This window comes from Pelecanus crispus, chromosome 10 (genome assembly GCF_030463565.1).
Source record: "Pelecanus crispus isolate bPelCri1 chromosome 10, bPelCri1.pri, whole genome shotgun sequence".
Lineage (NCBI taxonomy): Eukaryota > Metazoa > Chordata > Aves > Pelecaniformes > Pelecanidae > Pelecanus > Pelecanus crispus.
Genome location: NC_134652.1, coordinates 37,791,986 through 37,814,061, shown reverse-complemented (window position 1 = coordinate 37,814,061; position 22,076 = coordinate 37,791,986). Strand labels below are relative to the sequence as shown.

The following is a 22,076-nucleotide window of genomic DNA, read 5'->3' as shown; positions in this document are numbered from 1 at the left end:
CCTCACCTGCCGGCGCCCGCCGCCTCCTTCTTCTCTTCCCTTCCTCTTTTTTTTTTTTTTCCCCCCCTTTTTCTCCCCCTCTTTTTCTCCTCTCCCTGCCCCCCTCTCCTCCCCCCCTCCCCTCTTCGCCCCCCCCGCCCGCACCCTTGCTCCGCCTCAGCCGCCGGCTCTCCTCCCGTATTGTATGTTTCGATGGCGATGGCGGCGGCTCCTCTTGAGGGGGGGTGGAAGGGGTTTCCTCCCGCTCCGCATTACCGCCTCTAGGAGGAGTCACTGCAGCCCGGGCCCGCAACAACCCCCCTATCGCTGCCGCCCTCCCCGCCATCGCGCCGCTCCTCCTTGCCCGGGCCCCAGGGCTGCTGCCGCCGCCTTCCCACCGGCACCCCCTCCCCGCCTCCTCCATCGCTCCCCCCCCCTCCCCACGCACGCCCGGGAGAGAAAGGGCTCCCCTGACCCCCGAGCTGCCGGGCTTGCCTTAGTCGGGAGCATAAAGGGAGAAAGCCCGGCTTCCCATCCTTCCCCTGCTCGCAGGATGAAGGGGTTCGCAGCCGTAGGGGTTTCAAAGCAGTCCCTGCCCGGGCTAACGCTCGAGGATAGGTTTTGAGGTGTCCTCCGCCCGCCCTGCCCGGTTTTTGTTAGGAAGGGAGCCGCCCATCCCTATCTCCCTTAGGCAAGGTCACCTGCGCGCCTTGGTACGGTGCATCTAATCCAAATATTCCAGCATCCCCAAAGTGGCTTAAAACGGCCGTAACAAAGAGTACCGGCAGCTCTTTGTGTCTTACTGCGTTCGAGCGTTTAAGGCGTTCGCAAGCTTTTCGACTCAGCCACGAGAGCTGCAAACTTCACATGCTTTCTAAATGAAAGTGGAGGGTTTCGGTTTGGTTTTTGTTTTGTTTTTTTTTTTTTTTCCCCCGCAGTTGCACGGATTCAAGAGCTTGAGCTGTAAGATACACAATAAGTGACTGTATTACGAGTCTCACAGCATGTCTGTTGGCAGCGCCAAATCTGCGATCGCAGACTGATGCAAACAGAAGGTTGCAGGGCAACACCTCTTCAGCTGATCTCGGGGATATTTTTTTTTTTTTTACATGAAATAGGGTCTGTATCGTTATTCCTGTACGCACACCTCGCATCGTTGCGCCGATTCCACTTGAAAGGTATTTGGGGGCTGTTGTAACGCTCTACGGCATTAACCCAGAGCGCTCCAGCTCGCGTGCAACGTTACTTTAGGAGGGTGGCTGGGAACAACAGAACAGAGTGATGAAGAGGCGTCCATGCTTTCAGCTTTCCCTTTGTCACTGTAAAAAAAAAAAAAAAACCAGAAAGATTCACTGGCTTCCCAGAGTTTGTTTTTGGCTCTGCCGAAGTAAACTTTTGTGTCTGTATAGAATCGCGTTTGGTAGGGGAAAAAAGCGAAGAAGTGATCCTTCGGGTTATATTAATTGTGGACCACGCCATCTCCAGAAGAAAGAGGGCATGAGTTGAGAACCTAAGGTTTTCTCTCTGTGACCCTGGGTAAAGCATTTCGCTAACAGCAGCTGTATTTTGACTGTCATTAAAAAGGAAATAAAGATACCTTTCCTCTTTTTAAGCAAGTCATTCAATGAGTAACAGATCTAACGCGTTTATGGGGATGAATGCTTTGGCGTCTATTCTCTTCCCCACTTCTTTTTGAAAACAAGGTCAAAATGCTTTGAAACCATACTCACACATGTGAGTTTGAATTGTTTCACATGTAAGGGGAAGTCTTACTTGGAGCTTCTCTGCTGAGGCTTTGAATTCAGCAAAGGAATAGTTATCTGTAGAATTTAAAGTGTATTGAGCCATATTGGGAGGGTAGGGGGAATACGAAGATTTTCAAGTACTAAGCATAACAATGAAAGACAATTTAAAAACCCATGTGAAAAAGGAGGAAGAGGATTTACATTTTTCTATTTTGGGATAGAAATAACTGCATCCAATACTCTCAGCAATCATGCATGTGGTACGTAGCTTTGTAATTGAAAAAAAATTGAGATGATGCAAAATAAGCATCACAAATTTTTGAAAACATTCCCAGTTTGTTACAGATTAACATCAAATAGTTGCTCTGTGATAACAACACAAACGTGTAGGAGGTCTTTAAAGAAAATAAAATGTTGTCTTCTGCATGAGACACACTTTCAACATTGGGAGGACTCATTCTGTTTACAAAAACATTTTTTCTGTTTATAAACAACATCCTCCTTACATTCAGGCATGTTTTCAGCTTTAATTTTGCGTTGGTCACATCCGCCACGCGGGTGTGTGCCATTCAGATGGATCAGATGAAATACACTGGTTTCATTATACACAAAATACATTTGCCTTTCACAGGATAACGCGGTCATCAAGCGTCACAGACTTAGAAGTGAGCGCGGGGCCGCGACCTTCTAGTACAGCTTTGGTGTTCCCTGAAATAAGAATCTAACTCCCTGTTTCTTCTTTATCCCCCACGCCAGCCTGCTACCAGTTTTCACATCGTCAGTAAGAACTGTACATGCCAGGAGCAGTCGCATCCCTGGGCGAGTCGCTGTGCTACTGGCAGCAGGGCAGCTACGAGAGAGGGGATCGCCTGTTTTGCAGCTGGTTTCTACTATTGCTTACGTCATTTCTGTGGGGATTTCAGCCCGGGAAGAGCTTCTGTGTGTGGGGAAGCAGCATCTGCGTGGAGAAAACACAGATGCTCGGCTATCCTTGCAACGGCTAAGGACCGGCCGTCGACTCACACACCGTAACGCGGCCTCCCCGCAGTAGAAGGCCGAAGAAAGCAGGAGGGCTGGAGAAGTGCGAGAGAGGAGGAGGTCAAAGACCTTCATAGTGTACCACTCGTTTTAATTTTTTTTGTTTTTTTAAAATCAGTCATAGATGTCTGAATTTTAATACCAATTTTCCTGCCTTTGTGGTTTTTAATTGTCCCACTCTAAAGTAAATTTCACCTCTTTCTTTCTTTCTCCAGCGGACACAGCTTATCCTTAACCGAAATGTTAACAGCGTTACATGTACGTTTTACATCGCTTCAAGTATTTCTGGAAGATTCTGAGTTGCTTTGTCACACAAGAATAAATAATTTTTTAGTAGAACAGATCAGAGCAAGGCAGCTTTTGAAGGGAGAGTTACCACATGTGAGTTGTTCCGCGGTAACTGCACTGTTGGAACTGCCCGCTTTTTTAGAGCGACTGAGATATCAGGGGATTTCTCTCCAGCTCCGAATCCAGTGTGGAACACTAAGGCTGCCATGGAAAAGCGGTAAGCAGTAGGTCACCTAAACCACGTGGGGAGGAATTGGCAGGGTGGATATCTTTACGAATTCCTTAACGCAGAAGATGACTGAGACTCTGAGATTTTTGGTGGCAATAGCTGTATGTTGTGGCCACTCAGACCTAGTCGTTCAGGGAAGAATTGTTGCTAACTAGCATTCTTCAAGACAAAAATTTGCAATGCTGGATTAAAAGAGAGCTTTCCCCCATCAGCAGGAGCGGAGTCTGCCCTCACTAGGTTGTGCAAAGACCATCTGCCAGTTGACTTCCGAGTGCAAATACAATCTGTTACTTTGTCAAAATAAACAACATATCTATTGACGGAGCGTTTATAGACTGCCGACTGCCTAACTCTCCAGCTATTGGAAAAACAGCCTGTTTATGGCACTCTCACTTTTGGACAGAAGCTGTTATATCTCAAACATTGCAATAAATATTTCATAGCTTCGGAACCAAGAGATACGGCTTTACTCTTGCTTAGGCTGGCAGGCATCCAGGGTCGTCCTGGCAGTACGGTAATGTCAAGTATTTTGAAAGCTCTATCTTATGGACTTATATAATCCAGGAATTTTATCAAATCAGTGTAAGCGTCGCCATGTCACTAGGATAACCCTAATACAATCAAAGTTGATGTGTGTATATATTTTGGCAGTAGATAACAGATGTAATAACCAAGTTCTGCAAATAATCCGTATTTCTGTAATGACTTTTCCCCCCCCTTTCTGAGCCATTTTTTAACCCCTCCTCCACCTTCCATACAGCTTATGGGTTTATTATGTGAGTAGGTTGTGTACATTGAGCTTTTCTTAAAGAAACCAGAAAAGCTAAATCCTAACTTTTTGGAGAACTCCCTTACAGTAGTATTTTTTAAATTAGGTCATCCCATGTACTTCAGAATTAAACAGTTTTGTGTGTGTCAGATTCTGACGTGATGTTCAAGGTAGACTGATGGTTAGGATGTCTTCAAGACTCACAGATTACCTAATGCGTAAACAAGAAGGAGAGAGGCCTTTCCTGCTCAAACACCAACTGATTCTAAAAGTTAAATGCTGCTTATTAGCTTAAAAAAAAAAAAAAAATTGAGTGTTTTCATCCTTGTTACTTAGCCTTAAACACATGAATGCAGACTGCAGAGATCATTGTCTTATTTCCTAGTCATGTAAGTAAAAATACTGATTTAATAAAATATTTGAATAGTTATGGGTATTCACAATAATAATGTGGGTTTTTTTTAAATGGAGATTTATGAATGTATCTTTCAGAATTATAGAAAAAAAAAAAGGAACAAAAACCAGAAAATAACATTGTGTTCAGTTGAGGAATACTCTGTAGGATTCCTCTCCACGGCTCAGAAACAATAGCCAGAAATGGGGAAGGTATAGGGAAAATTGTTGTGGAGATCACACGTATGGAATGGCTTCTCTGAAGAATTAAACAGGTTAGGACTTCTAACTAAGAAAACTGAGGGGCGATACAAGAAAGGACACAGCTGATTCTTTTGGCCTGTTGCCGTGTGCCTCCAAAGGAATGCAATTTTGACATTAACTAGTGAAAAAAAAAAAAAAACTATTTCAGTCTCTGAGTTTAAGGAAAACTGGATGGATAAAGTGATAAATTTGTGAGCGATGCATTTGGCCACAGATCAATGTGATAACCAAGCGCTGCCAATCTAAGAGGCAGAAAAGCCTCCGTCTCTGTAACACACACGAATTTCTTGAAGCAAACTATTTGCAACAATATGTTTGCGCTTTTACTATAGCACGGGTTTTCCGCGCAGAAAAGTGACAGATCCCAGCAAGTGTCTGGGGACTTCTGATGCAATTATGTTTTGGTTCTGGCATTTGCAGAACTACATTTCTTTGTTGGAGGAGCAAAGACGTAGCGCTGTGCCATTGCGCCGGTTGATCATCAAGTCACTCACCTACAGATCACTCCAGAGCCGTACTGCAGGATACGTTCCTGGCAAACTGGCATCTCACATGTAAAACTACATCATATTTCCCACTTCTCGCAGTTTTGCAAAGGGATTTTTTTGTCGTTATGTCTGATCAGTTTTTCCTGTGCTAGTAAAGATGTTTGTCCCTTTGCAATTGCGTTTTTTGATATAGTTTGCGGCTGTGGTACACATTTCCTTTCTCCTCTGGTGACATTTACAAGTGCGTTGTCTTCCTGGATGGGACCATTAAGCTCCAAGTTCTTCTTGGAGAAATTTCATAGGACAGGACAGCGCTGCTTGTTTTTCTGCTTTCATAATTGTTCCTCAGTTTGATTTAAAACAGTCAGTTTAAATCATTTGAATAACTATTTTTCCTTGCTAACTACAGGGCCCTCAGGGGGGAAAAAAAAAATCTCAAACTGTGACCTATAAATAAATGAAGATGCATTGAAACAAGCCTCTCCTTGGGTCTCATGTCTGTCTGAGGCAGTACACGGCAAACCTCCAAAACATTTATTTATTGCACAAGTGCAAAATTTTACTGCACTCCCAAGGTATTACCATGTACATCCAAGAACCATCATTTTTATAAGGCAAAAGTGACCTTACAGCCTTAAGGAATTATAGAAATCATATGTTTTAAACGCATTCTCCTTTCCAAGTTGACACATTCTCCTTTCCAAGTTGGAGCATCCAAACACATTCATTTTTCTATATAACTTAATGCATCCGTCACTGTTAGACATCCAGATCCTTGAGGATTTTGCCTTGTGAGCCAAGGCTCATTATATCTCTACCCAGAGACGGTCAGGAGCGAGGCATGCACTTCTGCTGTCTGGCAACTCAAGAGCTAAAGGTTTTTCAGTAAACCACTTTCATTGCAAGGAATCACTGCTGTGTTCATGCACGTGTTCCCTTTGGGCTAACGCAGAAACAAACCCAGGGGTACAGGAGAGGAGGAGTAAACAGCAGTGTCTAGGCAGAGCAGGGAGCGAGACATGGATGTTCCTGGAGCTGCCTGTTTCTCCCCTTTGGCTGCAAAATGCGCCAAGGGAAACCCGTCCCCATGTCGGTGTCTAATTTTCAGATATCTAAAGTTAGGCGAGAGGAATATATCACTGTGGGGTATAGTGCAATCATCGTAATAGCTGTCGTGGCATTCGAAGCCAAAAGCACCTTCCCCCTTATTACCATGCCTTGCCAAAACCAAGTCAACAGGGCAGATTCGTCTGTCCCCAGACGGTTTGCCAAAGGCTTGGTCATCCGATTCGGGTTGTTCACCACCACCACATTAGCAGGGATTCTTAGAAAGCGAGCAAACATTTTACTTCAGATAGGGTCCCTTAGCAAATGGCTGCCAACTCTTGGATTTTGAGCTAGATGTACGCCTTGTTACTGATTCTCTCAATTTTGAGAAAAGTAAGACAGTACACAACGCTGACAATCATGATCATTTCAGCATGGGCATAACTAGAGAGTCAGTCTCTACTTTCCTCTGATCTTGGCTCTGTCCCCTCTGCTTGGACTCGCTCCCTCCATTCCACAATTCATGTAGCTTTGTGGTTTATGGTTGATTAATTGCGTGTCTTAAGAAAGAGCCCCAATAAGGCTATTCATGCGGTGGGAGGGTTCAGGCTGTCTTTCTCCCATGCGGATTCCCTGGTGTCCAGCAATATAGCTCCGTTGAGGTTGCTGCCTTTCCCTTAGCACAGGCACTAAGTAGGACTCTGTCCTCTATCCAGCAATCTCTTTTGATAGAGCTGGTGACAACGGTATTTCATAGAATCGTTTAGGTTGGAAAAGACCTTTAAGATCATCCAGTCCAACCATTAACCTAACACTACCAAGTCCACCACTAAACCAATTAAGGGTAGGTAGCAACCCCACGCCTCCTGGCTTGGTGGCTGGATCACTTATAATGAAAGTAAAAACTAGGAATCATTAAGATTGGAAAGGATCTCTAAGATCATCATTCCAATCATCAACCCAACACCACCATGCCCCAAAGTGCCACGTCTACCCATTTTTTGAACACTTCCAGGGATGGTGACTCCACCACCTCTCTGGGCAGCCTGGTCCAATGCTTGACTACTCTTCCCATGAAGAAATTTTTCCTAATATCCAATCTAATCCTCCGATTTTTGAGACTTCTGTCCCTCTGCCAAACTGGTTGAAATTTGCCACCTAGTTCCAAAGACTGGCAAACAGCAGATGGCGTGATCTCCTTAGGATATTAACCTAAAAACCATCCCCAAATGGAAAGATGACGTGTAAATGAATTTATGGTTTATTATTTGCATTAGCTGTCATTTACAAAAGACAGAAACTATGTAAGTAAACAGGTATTTTTATAAAAGGGAGAAGAAAGTATGTACATCATAGGTAACAAATGCAAATTGTACTGGAATATGTACGGCACACAAGTTTAAATAGAAACGTTACTAAAACGTTGACACAAAGGAGTAAAACTTCAACACAAGGTGCAGGGAATTCATCAGACTCCTCTTGGAAAACGATGGGATGACACTTTAAATATGGTGTCACGTTTACCATTGCAACAACCATCCAGCCCAAGACATCTTTCGTTGCCTCCCGCCCAGTTTTTCAGCCCTCCTTCAGTTTTCCAAAAGTCCGTTCCCCAAACTAACTTCCTCCTGGAACTGCTCATTGTTATTCTCATAATGATGTCGTGAATAGGCCAAGGCATTTAAAATAGCAATATACAGCTCTTGCATAGCACTTCTCATCGTAACATAAACCAGCACCTCAGAATAAGATAAGGACTATTTTCTTTATCTGATAAATGGATACCTGCTGATTAAATATATAAAATTTCCATCTTTTGAAAGAAGGTAGAAATGCTTTAAAGGCACTATAATTAAGCAGCAGCTTACTTTTACAAAACCAAACTTTATTTACTCCTGAGCAGTGATTCAGCACGTTCTTTAAGTGTACCTCTAGTTTCAAGGACGGGTGTGGTTTCATGAAATCACTGGATTAGTTAACGGACACAGGAAAGAGGTAACTGATGCACAGTTTTTGTTCTGACATTAAAATTCATAAGCTATTTTTCATTCATACAGATGGAAAACATTTAACTGAATTCCTTTCCTCGTACATGTCAAGTGTTTAATCCTTTAGTGTCTTTTCAATTTTTATCACACTGAGAAAATATTTGCTTAAAAACTTAATAGTGGAAAAAATGTGTAAAGAAAACCAAAATAATTACACTACTTCGATTCTGTTATGATCAGTAACTCCTTATGGTACAGCTATCTCTGCTTTTCTAAAATATTGCTAGAAATGGTCAACATGGAATTCAGAATTTCCAGAATTAAAAGACAAAACAAATCAGTGTTCTCATATTGCCAAGGAAAAAGTGGAAAAGAAAAAGAAAATGCTCATTTTGGCTGAAGAAGCTCCTACTGAGGTTGAAAAGATTGTGGGAAAGAACAGCCCTTTGTTCTCTTCATTCTAGCAATTATTTAGTGTGGAATTTTCTTGAAGGCCAAAAAATTCCAAGTAGCTAAACTACATCAAAAGGAGTTGAAATAATGTCTTAGAGTCAGCACAATGACATTAATAATTACTGGTAACACAAAAGTATATTACAGCACTTACATTAATGAATGCCAAATAACATCGGATATTTAATACACAGGCTGAAAAGTTCAATATTAAAAAAAAAATATGTAAAAAGTGTATTCAGATTTAAATCTCAATCAATCATTGCTTATAAGAGATACACAAAAACAATGCCCCATCAAGATTTACTCATAACTCATCACTTTACTACAGGTATATTAAATATTGTACATTCTATGCCACCAAAGGAAAAAAAAAAAGTAAAATCTCACTTGTAAAAGTCAAGGAAACCAGATATGTAACAACAAATTGCTTCAGCAATCATTCTCCTGCAGGGATTAGGTCATTAATGTTTGACTAGTGTCAGCTGATGAACAGATCTTTGGCAGAAAGCGTCCCGGTATCAAAGAATTTGGCGTCCAAATTGTACAAAGATGAGAAGCGGGGGCAGTGCCAATGACACAAGCGTTGCAGGTGTGAGGGAAGTACATCGGGGAGGTGGGTTTCTGCTGCTGCGAGGACTCTGAATGCTATGGGGGTACCTCCTTGACACCAGACAGCTTTTTTTGGTAGAGCTACCTTGCCTGGATGGGGACGCTCTCCCGCCCACCTTGCCAGCCCGGGCACCGAGAGCAATGCCTCCCCACGGCACGGCGTGGTGCCGGGTAGACGTGCTCTGGAGCAGGGTGCAGGCTGCGACCTGGCACGTCTGCATCGGCACCCCATCCCGGATCCAAGGCGTATTTCTAAAGCACATCCTTGGATCGTGCCCACACCCTCTGCTTTGGCTCACAGCACAGAACAGACTCTGAGTATTCAAACTGGACTCCCGCTAGATGAAACTGAACCCAAAGGTGAGCTCCGGCAGTACACCTCGTGTGCCTGAACCACTAATGACAGCCAGTCCGCTAGGCCAGACTAGAGCAGACAAAAATTAAACCTCCCGAAACAAGGCAGTTCCTTGGCAGGACCCGTTTTGTTCTTCAGACCTGCTCTCCTCACACCGCACCGACTGGTAACCTAGATATGGGCTGTAACTTGGGTACTGTGAGCTGTACCGCCGCAGAGCCCATGGCATCTGCAGACTTTCCCCATAAATCAGAAAATCCCCTCCCATTACAGTGCTGTTCAACATCTGGAGTCAATTTGGCGTCATTAAAAACGATGAGAATGTTGCGGACTCAAGCCATTCCGCCCTGCACCAAAGGGATGCTCTCAGTCCTCCTTTTACTGAGGGGACGCACACGCACACGACATGACGACGACAACGCTCTACCCCAATTTACCCTGTCTTTAAATTTCAAATGGTGAGGGAAAAGAAGGAATAACAGCGTAATCCTGTTTGGTTAGAGAAGTGGAGAGAATGATTGAGGGTAAGGGCGTGCTGCAGCTGAGAAGCAGCCTAAATTAGGCCACCGCTGCCGTGCCTTCCTTGCTGCCTCTGCTCCACCTCCCTCCTTCATGCTTGCTTGGCTACCTCTGCCTTTGGTGCAGCGGCGGACTGTCGGTCCACGTGCGCTTCTGTGGCAGTGCCGGTGCAAGCTTTCCCTTTTGCTCCCTCACTTCAGGTGCTTTGCTGTTCCGAGGGACTGTTTTTCAAGGTAGGTCAGCTCTCGGCGGGGTCATGGTGTGACCACGCAGACAGCTCCCTCGGCACAGCGAAGGGAGCGGCACGGAGAAGGTGATGAATGGATGGCTAGGGACCAGGCTCGGAGAAGGAGTCTGCTTATGGTGGCCTATGCGGTCTTGCTGCCAAACGTCTAATTCTCCTTTTCATTGACATAACACTGCTGCAGAACAGGCTGTGGAATTTAAGGAGATAGCATGCTTCCTTTGGAAGACTCCCCAAAAGGGTGAAACTGCTTGGTCTGTGGCACTGCCGGCGGTGCGCAACATCAGAGTAAAAGCAAATCTTTGCAGGAGAGTAGAAGGGAAGATTTACTGAAGCAATATTTTGAAACATTACTGTGAGAAAACAACGGAATTATCACAAAAATGGAATTTCACACTCCCGGCAAACCCCTGCCAGAGACAATGGACTGACAAACGGCGTGCAATGGAAAGCAAGAATACAAGCTCCGCTCCACAAGTTTCACAACCGGTCCTCTCGTACCTACCACTAATATGTCTAACCTACTAAACTCTGTGTGTGACAACAGTTCAACAAAGTCGTGTTTTGCAGCCAAAAAAAAGCTTAGCAGGTTTTTCTTTAAAAAAAAAAAAAATCTACAATATTCTGACTAATTCTGAGTCTGTTTAAAAAAGAACAAATTTATTTAATAACTTCAACAAGCAAACAAAATCATAAGAAAGCTATAAAGCTAAACTGGTCTTGGTGCCTAGCATTTTGAACAGTAAAAGCTTTACACAGTCAACTCCAAAAACTATCAGCAAACACCTACAATCTTAATTCACGTTTTGCCACAAAGTTTTCATCAGGTCAAAATGTTTGACAAAGAAGGGGTACAAGAAGGGAGGAAGTCTAGCAGGAAGGATAGATAATAAAAGCGTGTGGGAAAATGATCAAAATGTGACCAACAGAGATTTTTCTGAAAATGCAGAAGAGAAAGTAGCCATTTTGTCTGGGACAAAGACCTCTGGAAGCAATAGGGACAAAAACAGGGCAAGGGGAAAAAAACCCCAAGAAAGTGTAAAAGAAGGGGAGACCCTCAGCCAGCAAAGCAATTGCACCTCGGCTCGGCGTGAAGCAAAGCCTAAAGCTACGCTTGAACATGAGTGCATTGCTGGATTTAGAGGCGGGAAAACAATAGCAAGGGGCAACAATACGTTAGTAGGTACCTACCAAGAGCTTCCCGTTTTCAAGAAAACAGGTTTCCTTCCATTGCGATTTCAGAGCTTTCTAGCTAAGCCTGAGATTTCAGGCTGTAGAATGCTACTTGAAGAGGACACAGCGACTCTTGCCAGACTAATTGCTTTACGACAGACCACCTAAGATCCGAAGAGACCGTTTTCAATCAACTGGTCCCTAACATAGCCCTTTTTTAATTTCGTAAATGTAAAGGAAGAGTTTTGGAGAGACCATTCTGTCTGGGAGAGGTCACTGGTACCTGGTCCCTAGGCGTGGCCTGTGCGGATACGTTTATCCCCACTAAAAACTGGTTTGCCTATGGAAAGCACCCTTCTACTACTGAACTTAGGGAGAAAAAACACGCTAGGAATGTCCTTAGGACATTTTGGGTGAGGAACTTTCACAAACTTATTCCAAAAGCCCATTAAAAATATACCTAAAAGAAAACACGAGAAAACAGAAAAGAGCAAACAAATCGCCCCCAAAATATCATTAATAAAAAGCAAAGTAAAGGTAACATTATCAAACTATATATATATAACTGTTTTCATTAAAAAAGAAGAAAAAAAAGCACACCTACCGCCTGCAGTTCTGGTCAGGTTCTCCCCTCCTCCCCCCACAAAAGAAGTAAAAATAAAAAAAATTCAAACAAAATAAATTAACCCTTTCATCAGCCCAGTTCCTAACTGAAACAATTTCTTCCCCTGCTACTCTATTGACTGAATAAATCTGTTAGAAATCTTAAGAAAAAACTGCAATTCTTCAGATGAAACTGAAAGTAGAACGTTTTTCCCTGCTCCTTGTAACCCTGGAATTATTTTAACAGTAGACGTTCCCTGCACTGGTGAGAGGAGATGGGTGCCAGGTACAGGTCTCCTGATCAGAAGGTTAGGATTATTCCAGCTGAGTTGACAAAGGGTGTTTGAATGAAGGTTATTGGCTTTCTGGGACTTGCTCTGATTTAAAAAGACATCACTTTGAACTTGAAATCAGCGCTTTCTCTCTGAACAGCAATGTGAATTGCTTATCGTTTGGTTCTGCCTAATGATTTAGATAATATCATTCATTAACTCTAATAATAATGGCCCTGATTCACCAGCATACTTAAAGATGCAAATAGCATCATTTAGGCTAACAGGAATCACACGCTCAAAGTTAAATATGTGTTTTAGTGCTTGAGCAAATGGGATTCCCAATGCACTCAGTGAAGTAGAAACATTACAAGTCGTGTTTGTAAGATATGTACTTAACAATTAATTTTAGGGTTTTTTAATAAATTGCAAGAGCTGTGGTGGAAAGACACTAATAGAGTCCATGCATGTGAACAGAATTTAACCTTCAGCAATGGGAACTGAGTAAGGGATGCCAGATTTGCACGGCAGGTGGTACAAAGTATCCAGAGTTGTATTTTCTGCCCTTCAAGCAGCTGGGAAATGTTCTCTGCATCCCTCAGCATTTTGCCAAATCTTTATTTCCCTTCAGTGACTGTATTAAAACATGTAACAGTGGAATTTAACCCTCGTGATCCTTACTGTCCATCTGGAAGTACATCTGTTGAGAGGTACCCACAAGAAGGGCCTTAACGGGCCAGCAGAATATTATTTCTGAAGGGCTCCAGATAAAATACATCCAAGTGTGCATGGTGGAGACCAAAGCAGAAGTACAGGAAGCAAAGGAATTATTCAGTGAAAACAGATTTTTTTTTTTTTTTTTTTTTCCCCACACACACACTCCACATTTTCCTCCTCTGACAAGATTGCCTTCAAAATCCAGTATGGTTTTCCCTTTTCAGCAAAAAAAGGTCATTTCTTTATAGCTGGAGAAGAAAGTTGGCGATGAAAAGGTTAGAGATGGAATCATCAACGATACAGGTGGAAGTTCATCATCTGGTAACCAGAAACGGTAGCAAAAAGTTTTATCATGTCCTTTCTGAGCAGCACTCTTAAACAGAACACATGGGGTTCGATTGGTTTTTCCGAGGATAATTGTTCAAGAAAGATTCCTTTCTTGGATCAAAGGATCCCCCCCACAGAAATACTGTCTATGTCTTGCACTCATTTATACAGCAGCTGCTGGAAAATGAGCCTAATTCTTCATCTGAAGAGTCTGACCACAATAATAGAATGAAGTGAAAATGGCCAAAGAAAAAGAACATAAACGGTGTCCTTTTCGAACCCTGCCACTGGCCTCTGGGAGAAGACAGAAAGCAAAGCAGAAAGCGCTGGCACGCCGAGCTCCCGCAGCCCCAGCAGGCAACATCTGGGCACAGATTCCTGGTGTGCAGTTGAAGAACTCTTCCCAAGCTCCAGGGAGGGAACTTGCAAAACATCTCCAGCAAATCTTCAGGAAGGTCCTTCTTCTCCTTTCATTCCGCTGTCATTTCCCAAGCTTCTCCGCCCTCAGTCTTGTCTCACTTTTTGGCTATCAGCCAAGGAGTTTGACCCTTGAAGTGGCAGACAAACGGTTTCACATGAAAACGGCCAGGCGGAATTAACAGTCGGCACCAGTGACAGCGACCCAGCTACAGGTTTTAGTAGGGGTGGACCCCGAAACTAAGCTGTCAGATTCAGGGTGGTGCAAACCCAGCTTCTACCATTTGGGTTTTTCTTGAAATGCAAGGCGCTTGTGTTTGGGAAGAGTAAAGTTGCACTGATTTGCAAACTCTGGCTTATCCCCAGCAGCTGATGGGATTGTATCAATATCAGGGGCTGTAGGAACAGCAATCTGAACCAGTTATCTCTCTACTTCAGTTAAAAAAACCAGGCTGCAGCCTGCAGCGAGCACAGGAAACATTTGTCACCATTTTCCTACCTTTACGACAGGTGAGTGGTTATCTTACACATACTTTTTCCCCAATGCTAGAGCCGCTGCCTTTCATCTTCTATACTTCAGTGCAACTGCTGCAAATAATCTCGGGTCCTTTCCCTCTCTCTGTGTGTATGCTGCGTGAGGTGCCGTGTTTTCGGGGTAGTCAGCTGCGTGAGACGCTCGTGACTCAGTGCCCAGCGGCAAAACTTAGAGAGGCACTGTGGGATCTCAAAAATACCCACCACGCACCCATCTGTCAGTGTTTCGTGTCACAGGCTGAGCTCACCAAAGCATTTAGGTGGGCTGCTCCTACTTGGGTGCCTGCTTCCTAGGGAAACCTGTGGGAATTAGCTACCTCCGTGCCCTTGAGAATGAGGTCTAAGAGCTGAGTTTTCTTCACAGCTGAAGTCTATCAATCCCTTTTGCCAAGATGCAAAAAGAGCTGCTGGTTTGCAAGTGAAAGTAAAAATTAAACCAGTTTTCAAGTCAGTAGACTCTCAGGCAAAATATCATTCTCAGAAAGGTTTTTAAAAGCTTTTTGCTGCATTAAGCTCAGCCTTTTAAGTGCACGCCAAAGGAAGCATTAAACAAGTCTTGGAACGTCACGGATTCTGCTGTCTACAAAAAGCACTTTTAAAGTCCAGCAGCTAATTTGAAGCCAAACCAATGCTATGAACAGAATGATCTGAGATAATGAAGAAGAAAAAGGTAATAAGGATGAGAGCATGAGTTGACCCTGTGTGCATGCGTGTGTCTGTGTTTTGCTGACAGAAAGTAGCCGAGTCCTACAGAAGCTGTGGCACCAAAGTCTCTTGTGGTTTGCAGCGGTGTAGGTCAGGAGAATCTCCACTGGTAACAGAAGAATTATGCTGGGGCAAGGCTGGAAGTAAAGAAACTCAAACCTCTTTTGCTTAGACTATCCCTCCTCCCCTGCCTCTTTGCTGACACAGGTCAGGTACTTTCAGGAGTTCTGGCCATTGCATTTCAAGGTCCCCCGTACCTCAGGCAAAAGCTTTCTCTCTCGCAAATACATCAGGCAAAACCAGCCCAAGAAATCAAACAGATACGGTATCATCTCCAGACTCCTTTACCTTTCAGTAGCTGTGTCAAGACAAGGTAACAGGTATGCACTTTGTTTGTTTTTCCATCAGGCAAACCCAAGCAAAAACAATCCCATGCAGTGCAATCACAAATAACAATTACAAAACAAAAACACACTACAGGCACCAAAGGGAACAGGAGGCATTAGCAGGTTCTTCTAGGGATCTAGAAGTTTTTGAGGATTAAACACAGCCAGCATTTTTAGACAGGGCTGAAGTATTCAACCTACCTACCTTGTGGGACAAGCACTACGAGACCAGAATAGAAATTTACTGCTGCCACTACTATAACCTTCCAAAACCAAGGCAGCCATCAGTATACCTGGCTGGGCCTTTAGTAACTGGTTTGTGTTTAACAGGTGTGTAATTAAAACACCAGAGTTGTGTGGCATTCGTTTAAATAAGTGCTGTTGCAATTAGTGAAGCTTCACAGCTGCAAAGCCTTATAACCAGGAGCTGGGTCTTACATTAATGAGATATATTACTGAGAAAACACACAAGAATCCCTCGCTGCTCTGCAGTTTATTTTCTTTCTGTGCCATTTCAGCTCCAGTACCCCGAGCATCTCATGGAAACACCATGCATGGAAAAGTTTCATCCAAAGGACAATGTTGGCATGAGAAGAAATGGTTGTAAGTATAATTAATTAGTTTAGGTTGAAAGTTGCAAGGAGTTTCCCAGCTGCGAGAGCAATCTGAGTCGGGAACAGCCTGTGGGACGGGGAGGCAAGGGACACAGGGTGGTGGAAACCTCACTGGTTTTTAGATGAAGTTCAATAAATTTCTGAAAGGGTGAGGTGACAGATGGAGTGCAACAGTCAGGGGCTGGGCTCGGCTCCTTGGGCAGTCCCTGGCAGGCGTCTTCCTCTGCGTACGAGAGAAGCGCCTCTCTTACTCTGTTGTTTTACTTGGATGGTGCTAAAAGGCTGTATGGAATGGGTTGGAAAAAATAGCTAATTAGTAGTTTGTAAACAGATGAATAGTGGAGGATAGGGGTTGAATAGCTGAGTATAGGAGGTGGTGGTGACCACTTCAGGCAGCACAGCTGTAGCCAGGAGAAGCTGTTGTGAACACAGCCCGTGATCCGTACGCACGGAAGGGGATTTTACCAGGAACTCTGCTGGTAAAAAACTACAGTGACGCTGTGGGAGAGGGTGCTGAACTCCTTCTGCAGGGGCAGTGTCATGCAAAGAGCAGGGGCTTCAGTGGATCAGCCTGACTGACGAATTACCGCTTGCGTTTCTCCGTTGGGGTCTTTAAATACTGAGAGCTTCTCCCTATCCACCTGAAACTTCTGCGTTGCAAACCGTCTTCCCCCCTTACACGAAGGACCGAGGAAAGTGGATGTGGTTTAGGGAATAGATTTAGGCTTGCACTCCTTTGCTCATTTTCTAAGAAAAGTATATTGTGACGTTCCCTTTGATCTGACAGTATAATTTTTCTTGATGGCTAGTTTAGACTTGAGACATTAACAAAGATAGATCAGGAAGGATAATTAAGATGCACATATGCAAATTATAATGACACGCTCTGCAAATTTGCATGCGACCTTCGGTTAACATTTTAAAAAGCCATGTGGATTGATTTATCTAATAAACATTCATTACGATATCTTCGAGGTATTCTGCCATAAGCTTAATTTTAAATGAGGCTTTAATTAAGCTACTTGCAGGCCTACAATTTAGAAAGACGTTTGAATTTCTTGCAGACCAGGGCTCGTTGTTATGAGGGTTATTCCAGTTCATGGGAGGTGCTCTATTTTATTTATTTTTCTTTTGATTTATTATTATTTCCAGCTTATGGGCATTCATGGCTCTAATTTAGCCAGAGGCAAGAGACTACCACACACACTTGCTTCTAAATCCTTGGTTTTAGATGAGAGAAGAGTCTTACAGATATGTTTCTGAATAAGGAATTAATGTAAACAGGACAAGGAATAATGGATTTACATTAAAGAAGAATACATTTAGGCTGGATATAAGGAAGAAATTTTTTACACTGAGGGTGGTGAAGCACTGGAAGGGGTTGCCCAGAGAGGTGGTGGAGGCCCCATCCCTGGAACCATCCCAGGCCAGGTTGGCCGGGGCTCTGAGCACCCTGGGCTGGTTAAAGCTGTCCCTGGCACTGCAGGGGCTGGGCTGGGGGAGCTCTAAAGGTCCCTTCCAACCCAAAACATTCCATGGTTCTATGATTCTCTTTGTACACGCTAACTCCACGGCTCTTGGGGAAGGTGCTACCGTTCCTGTGTGGCCAAGGAGCAGCCTCTAGAGGAGCTGGCGTGGGGCTGCGCTTGGCTGGCTGAATCCGATCATGAAACAGACCTTGACTGATAATTATTAGTCATGGAATCTCTACGTTGCCAGTGTACAGCGGCTAGTGTGAGTTTTTCCAGCAATCCCTTGATTTAGTCACCACAAAATTGTTAATATTTCACTTTAATAAAAAATCCATAATATTTTGAAATAGTCTTGAATGATTCCAGCTTGAAAAATGAAAATTACCTTTAAATCTATACAGGGCAGTTCCTTTGGGCACTTTTAATGCAATAATTTATTAAGTTCCTATATTCATCATGTGTGCACAAATGTCATGTAAATATTACAGCTGTACTCCATGACAAAACAAGCATAATGCAGACATAGAATTATACAGAGAACTGACGAACAGTGCAGAAGGGAGATCTAGTATTTTCTGTACAAAAAATATGCAGCTTTTTGATAATTTGTAAAAATGCATAACTTTTGGCATTTCAGAGAAGAACACTGTATAAAAATAAATATTCTATGTACAATAACACACACAGGCCAGTCCAGGGTTAGAATCATCACTGCAAAAGAAAACATAAACAGGTGTTAGCGACAATTCACTAATAATTAGCGATGGCTCAGCAGCGGGGGAAGGACCGCTTCACGGGATGCAAAGACAGCGGGACAGCGTTAGGGAAGCTGGCTCCGGGGTCTCCAGGAGGAAAATAAATGGCGCTGGATCTCAGCAGAGAGCCTTTTCACTTCCCTGGGCAGTGGGGATGGGAGGGTGGATCTGGGCGGACTCCCTACCTCCACTTTCTTCCTATCGCTGTGGCTTGAGCACTTGGCATTAACGCACGCAGCCCCCACCGAAGGTGGGCTACACCCCGAGGAGTGGCAGAGGGGTCTACAGGAACCGCAGAAGGGCGCTGCTGAGGCAGCTGAACCCTCAAAAACAAAGGGGGAGCGGAGGGGACGGGTGCTTACACCCCGCTTCCAGCGCTAGCCCAGACCCCAGCTCACAAGCCCGTTCCATGGAGCCCCGCGCCGCAGCCCAGCTGCCGGACCACCCCTCAGCGGCAGCGCTGGGGGTCTGGTGCCCGAAAGCAAGGCGTGAACCCCGGCCCCGCTCCCACCGGCCTCCCCTGGCAGCCAGGTTACCTGGGGTACGCCAGCTCCCAGCCTCTGGAAACAGAGTTGGCCGTGTGGAAATCTAATTTTTATGCAAGTATTAGAGCGCTTCAAGGCCAGGCAGCTCAAAGGCCACAAATACAATTCTTTCCCTTTTAGCCTATAAAACTAAACAGCAGTATACAAAACAAGGGAGAGTTTTGCCTGCCGCTTTTCAGGGATGCGGTCCTGGAAATCCCACGCATGCCTCCACACCGCTTTTGCTCTTAGCCAGGCTCTTTGAAAAACATCAGCAGGACCCGTAGCACTGCCAGCTCAGCACAGTCACAACTTTTCCAGGATTATTTTACCTTATTCCAGCAGCCTTGAACTGGAAGGCCATCTTCCCCCTGCAAAAAAGACGGATGAAATAGCAGTTTAGAACACGGAAAATAGCGCAGAGAACGAGGAAAGAAGGAGTGGGTTAACTATTACAGCTGCAACAAACAGTCTGAACCAGGGCCGGAGGAATAGTCTGAAAGATATTCCTCACCCCTTTGGAGTGACCCAGACTTCTGGCTGACATAACCAGTGTGGCCTGAAGCAAGGGCAGGGGCTGAAGAGGGGGGGTTGCCTGCGGGCTACGCAAGGAACCTATGCACACGAGGTCTGTAGGCTTGTTCTCGTTCCTCGCCGAGGAAGGTCTTTAGCCAGGCTTCCCTGAAGGAAGGCGGGAACGCAGGAGGTCCCGTTCAGCCAGAAAAATACCGCAGGAAGTTGGCAAGGGAAAGCACGAGATGGCTGGTCTCTGTCCTCAGGCTTGACTCGGTAATGCTGAGGTTATAAGCAAACCCCAGAGGCAGCATTAATTACCCTTAGGTCCTGAGGAGGGTCTGGAAAACCCCTCCATTTCCTTTCTGCTCTGTTCGTTAAAGGGTTTGCTTCATCACATGGGAGATTGCCCAGCTGTCTCCTCTTGCCTCTGAGAAGATCCTTCTCCAGGGAAATTAGGAAGGCAAGAAGCTGGGGAGACTTGAGGCTGGTTGAGGATGTCTCAGCTGACTCCCTGAGAAAGGGCTTTTGCCTCAATAAAGTCAGCGAGATTTCTGCAAAAATCCCCTGGCACTTCTGCAACCCTGAAGTCTTGGGCTACACATCCCAAGGTGGGCACATGATTTTTTTTTTTCTTTCTTTCTTTTTTTTTTTTAAAATGTTGAAGAAGGTTGGATACTTTAAGGGCTGTGCTACTAACAGACTCAGACTATACAGCTGGGAAACGCTTTTGTGAATTACTGCAGTTAATTTCATCTCAGTGCAGCCCTACTTGATGTGACAAAACAGGAAATTACATCAATGACAAGGTGCTCTTGAGGAGGAAATAAAGTCAGATGTAAGGAGCTACACCTCTGACATGACAAGTCAGATACTTCCACCGTGTGTGCGTGTCAGATTCGTGGGCTATTGCTATTCCCCGGGAAAACTTAAGAGCAGGGAGTGAAATTGTACAATGCACGATGCAGGCACATTTCTTCATTCAAATGACTCAGTTCTCACTTCTTCAAGTACTGCGTGAGAAATCTGCAGTGCATATCATCCCATTTGAGAAAGGGGAAGGAAAAAAACCAAACAGTAAAGCAAATGCACAGTAGCATATTGAGAAATAATCTATTTAAAGGAGATGCACTTTCAAGGGACTGACATTGCCGTGATGCTACAACCATATTGCTTTCTGAATCCTCGTGATATTTCCTCCCCACCTGCTTCCCCACTAGGTGGAAATACCGAGTTACGGGTTAATTACTGGATAAATTGTGGCGTTCCCATTGGTACATTGGTGGTGGTAGGAATGACTGGTGTAGTGCATTGCAGGAGGAGATGGGAAGTTAGGTGTATGAAGGAATGGGAGGCCAGGGAGTTACAGCTTAGGGATCAAAGGAAGACCAAGGTCACAAGGAAGTGTTTGTTGCAGGCGAATTTGCTGAGAACGGAAATGCGACATGCTTATTAGTACCAAGTATCTCCTTCCACGTATCTCAGATTTGTAAAGCATTAGTTCACGGCCTCCATAAGTTACCCGCATGGATGTGTCAGCTGGATGCTAAGCTTTTAACCTATTTGGATCAAAAACCATGCTTATTCACGTTCCCAAGCTAGCTTGCATGCCAGAACACTATATATATAAAAAAAAAAATAATGGCATCTGTATTTCACCAGATTTTCTGGCAAGTTTCCCTTAACAAAAATAGCTATGAAAAGAAGCGTATGTTCTAATATGGCCCTGAGGGGTGAATCCTAACTGAAAGCAGAGACAAAAAAAGAAAGGTAGTCTACCAGGGCGCTGGTAGAATACTTGCGCCTGTGAAATTAGGTGCTTTATTCAGCCAGGACTTACTCCACAGAAACCTGGCCATTATCAGTGGGAGGCGAAACACAGGGCTCAGTGTTTTTTCTCCTTTGTGGACTGTTCTGGGCAGGTATCATCTCACCTGTGGGATTGGCAGAAGAGTTTCTTTCTATTACCCAGAATTTAGGGAGCAGCAACTGAGACTTCAAAAGTAGTCACCGTTACAGTCACTGCCCCAAAGAGACGATGGCAGCGCACAAAGGAGGGAACACTGGATGGAAGACTAATGTTTGCTCTTCACAAAGGTCAAATAACAAAGGCTTTTAATGGCAATTTCAGGGCTAGTTTCCTCAGGAAACTAAGAAAACCTTCCAAACTAAATGTGGCTTTTTTCTTTGGGACACATTTTTCCAGCTAGTTGAACTAACTGATATCCTGTCCCTTGTAAATCATGGAATCATAGAATCATAGAATCGTTTAGGTTGGAAAAGACCTTTAAGATCATCCAGTCCAACCATTAACCTAACATTACCAAGTCCACCACTAAACCAATTAAGGATAGAGTAAGAATTTCATGTTTCCTGGCTTGGTGGCTGGATTATTTTTTAATGAAAGTAAAAACTGGGAATCATTAAGGTTGGAAAGGATCTCTAAGATCATCAGTCCAACCATCAACCCAACACCACCATGCCTACTAAATGGCATCAAACATCTTTAAGTGAGCATAAAGCTTGGAATAACCATCCTCAAGCAAAACTAGTTATGCCCAATGGGGGCTGGAAGGGCAGGGGAGTACAAGTTTCAATGTATTATGGAGTTGTTGAGGCTGCTCTAGGGAGCAAAAACCTCACCTGAACGCTG

The 22,076-nt window shown here is 44.2% G+C and overlaps 1 protein-coding gene across 1 annotated transcript in view; it reads right to left on the bottom strand.

Annotated features, from left to right (window-relative positions):
- Positions 1 to 14,018: 14,018 nt before the first annotated feature.
- COL13A1 (collagen type XIII alpha 1 chain) overlaps positions 14,019 to 22,076 on the bottom strand; it is a 97,319-nt gene continuing 89,261 nt past the window's right edge. Inside the window, exons 43-44 of the mRNA XM_075717969.1 lie at positions 19,243 to 19,281; positions 14,019 to 14,051 (exon numbers count right to left, since the gene is read on the bottom strand). Coding sequence (XP_075574084.1) covers positions 14,019 to 14,051; positions 19,243 to 19,281 — 72 coding nt within the window. The remainder of the gene's footprint in view (positions 14,052 to 19,242; positions 19,282 to 22,076) is intronic.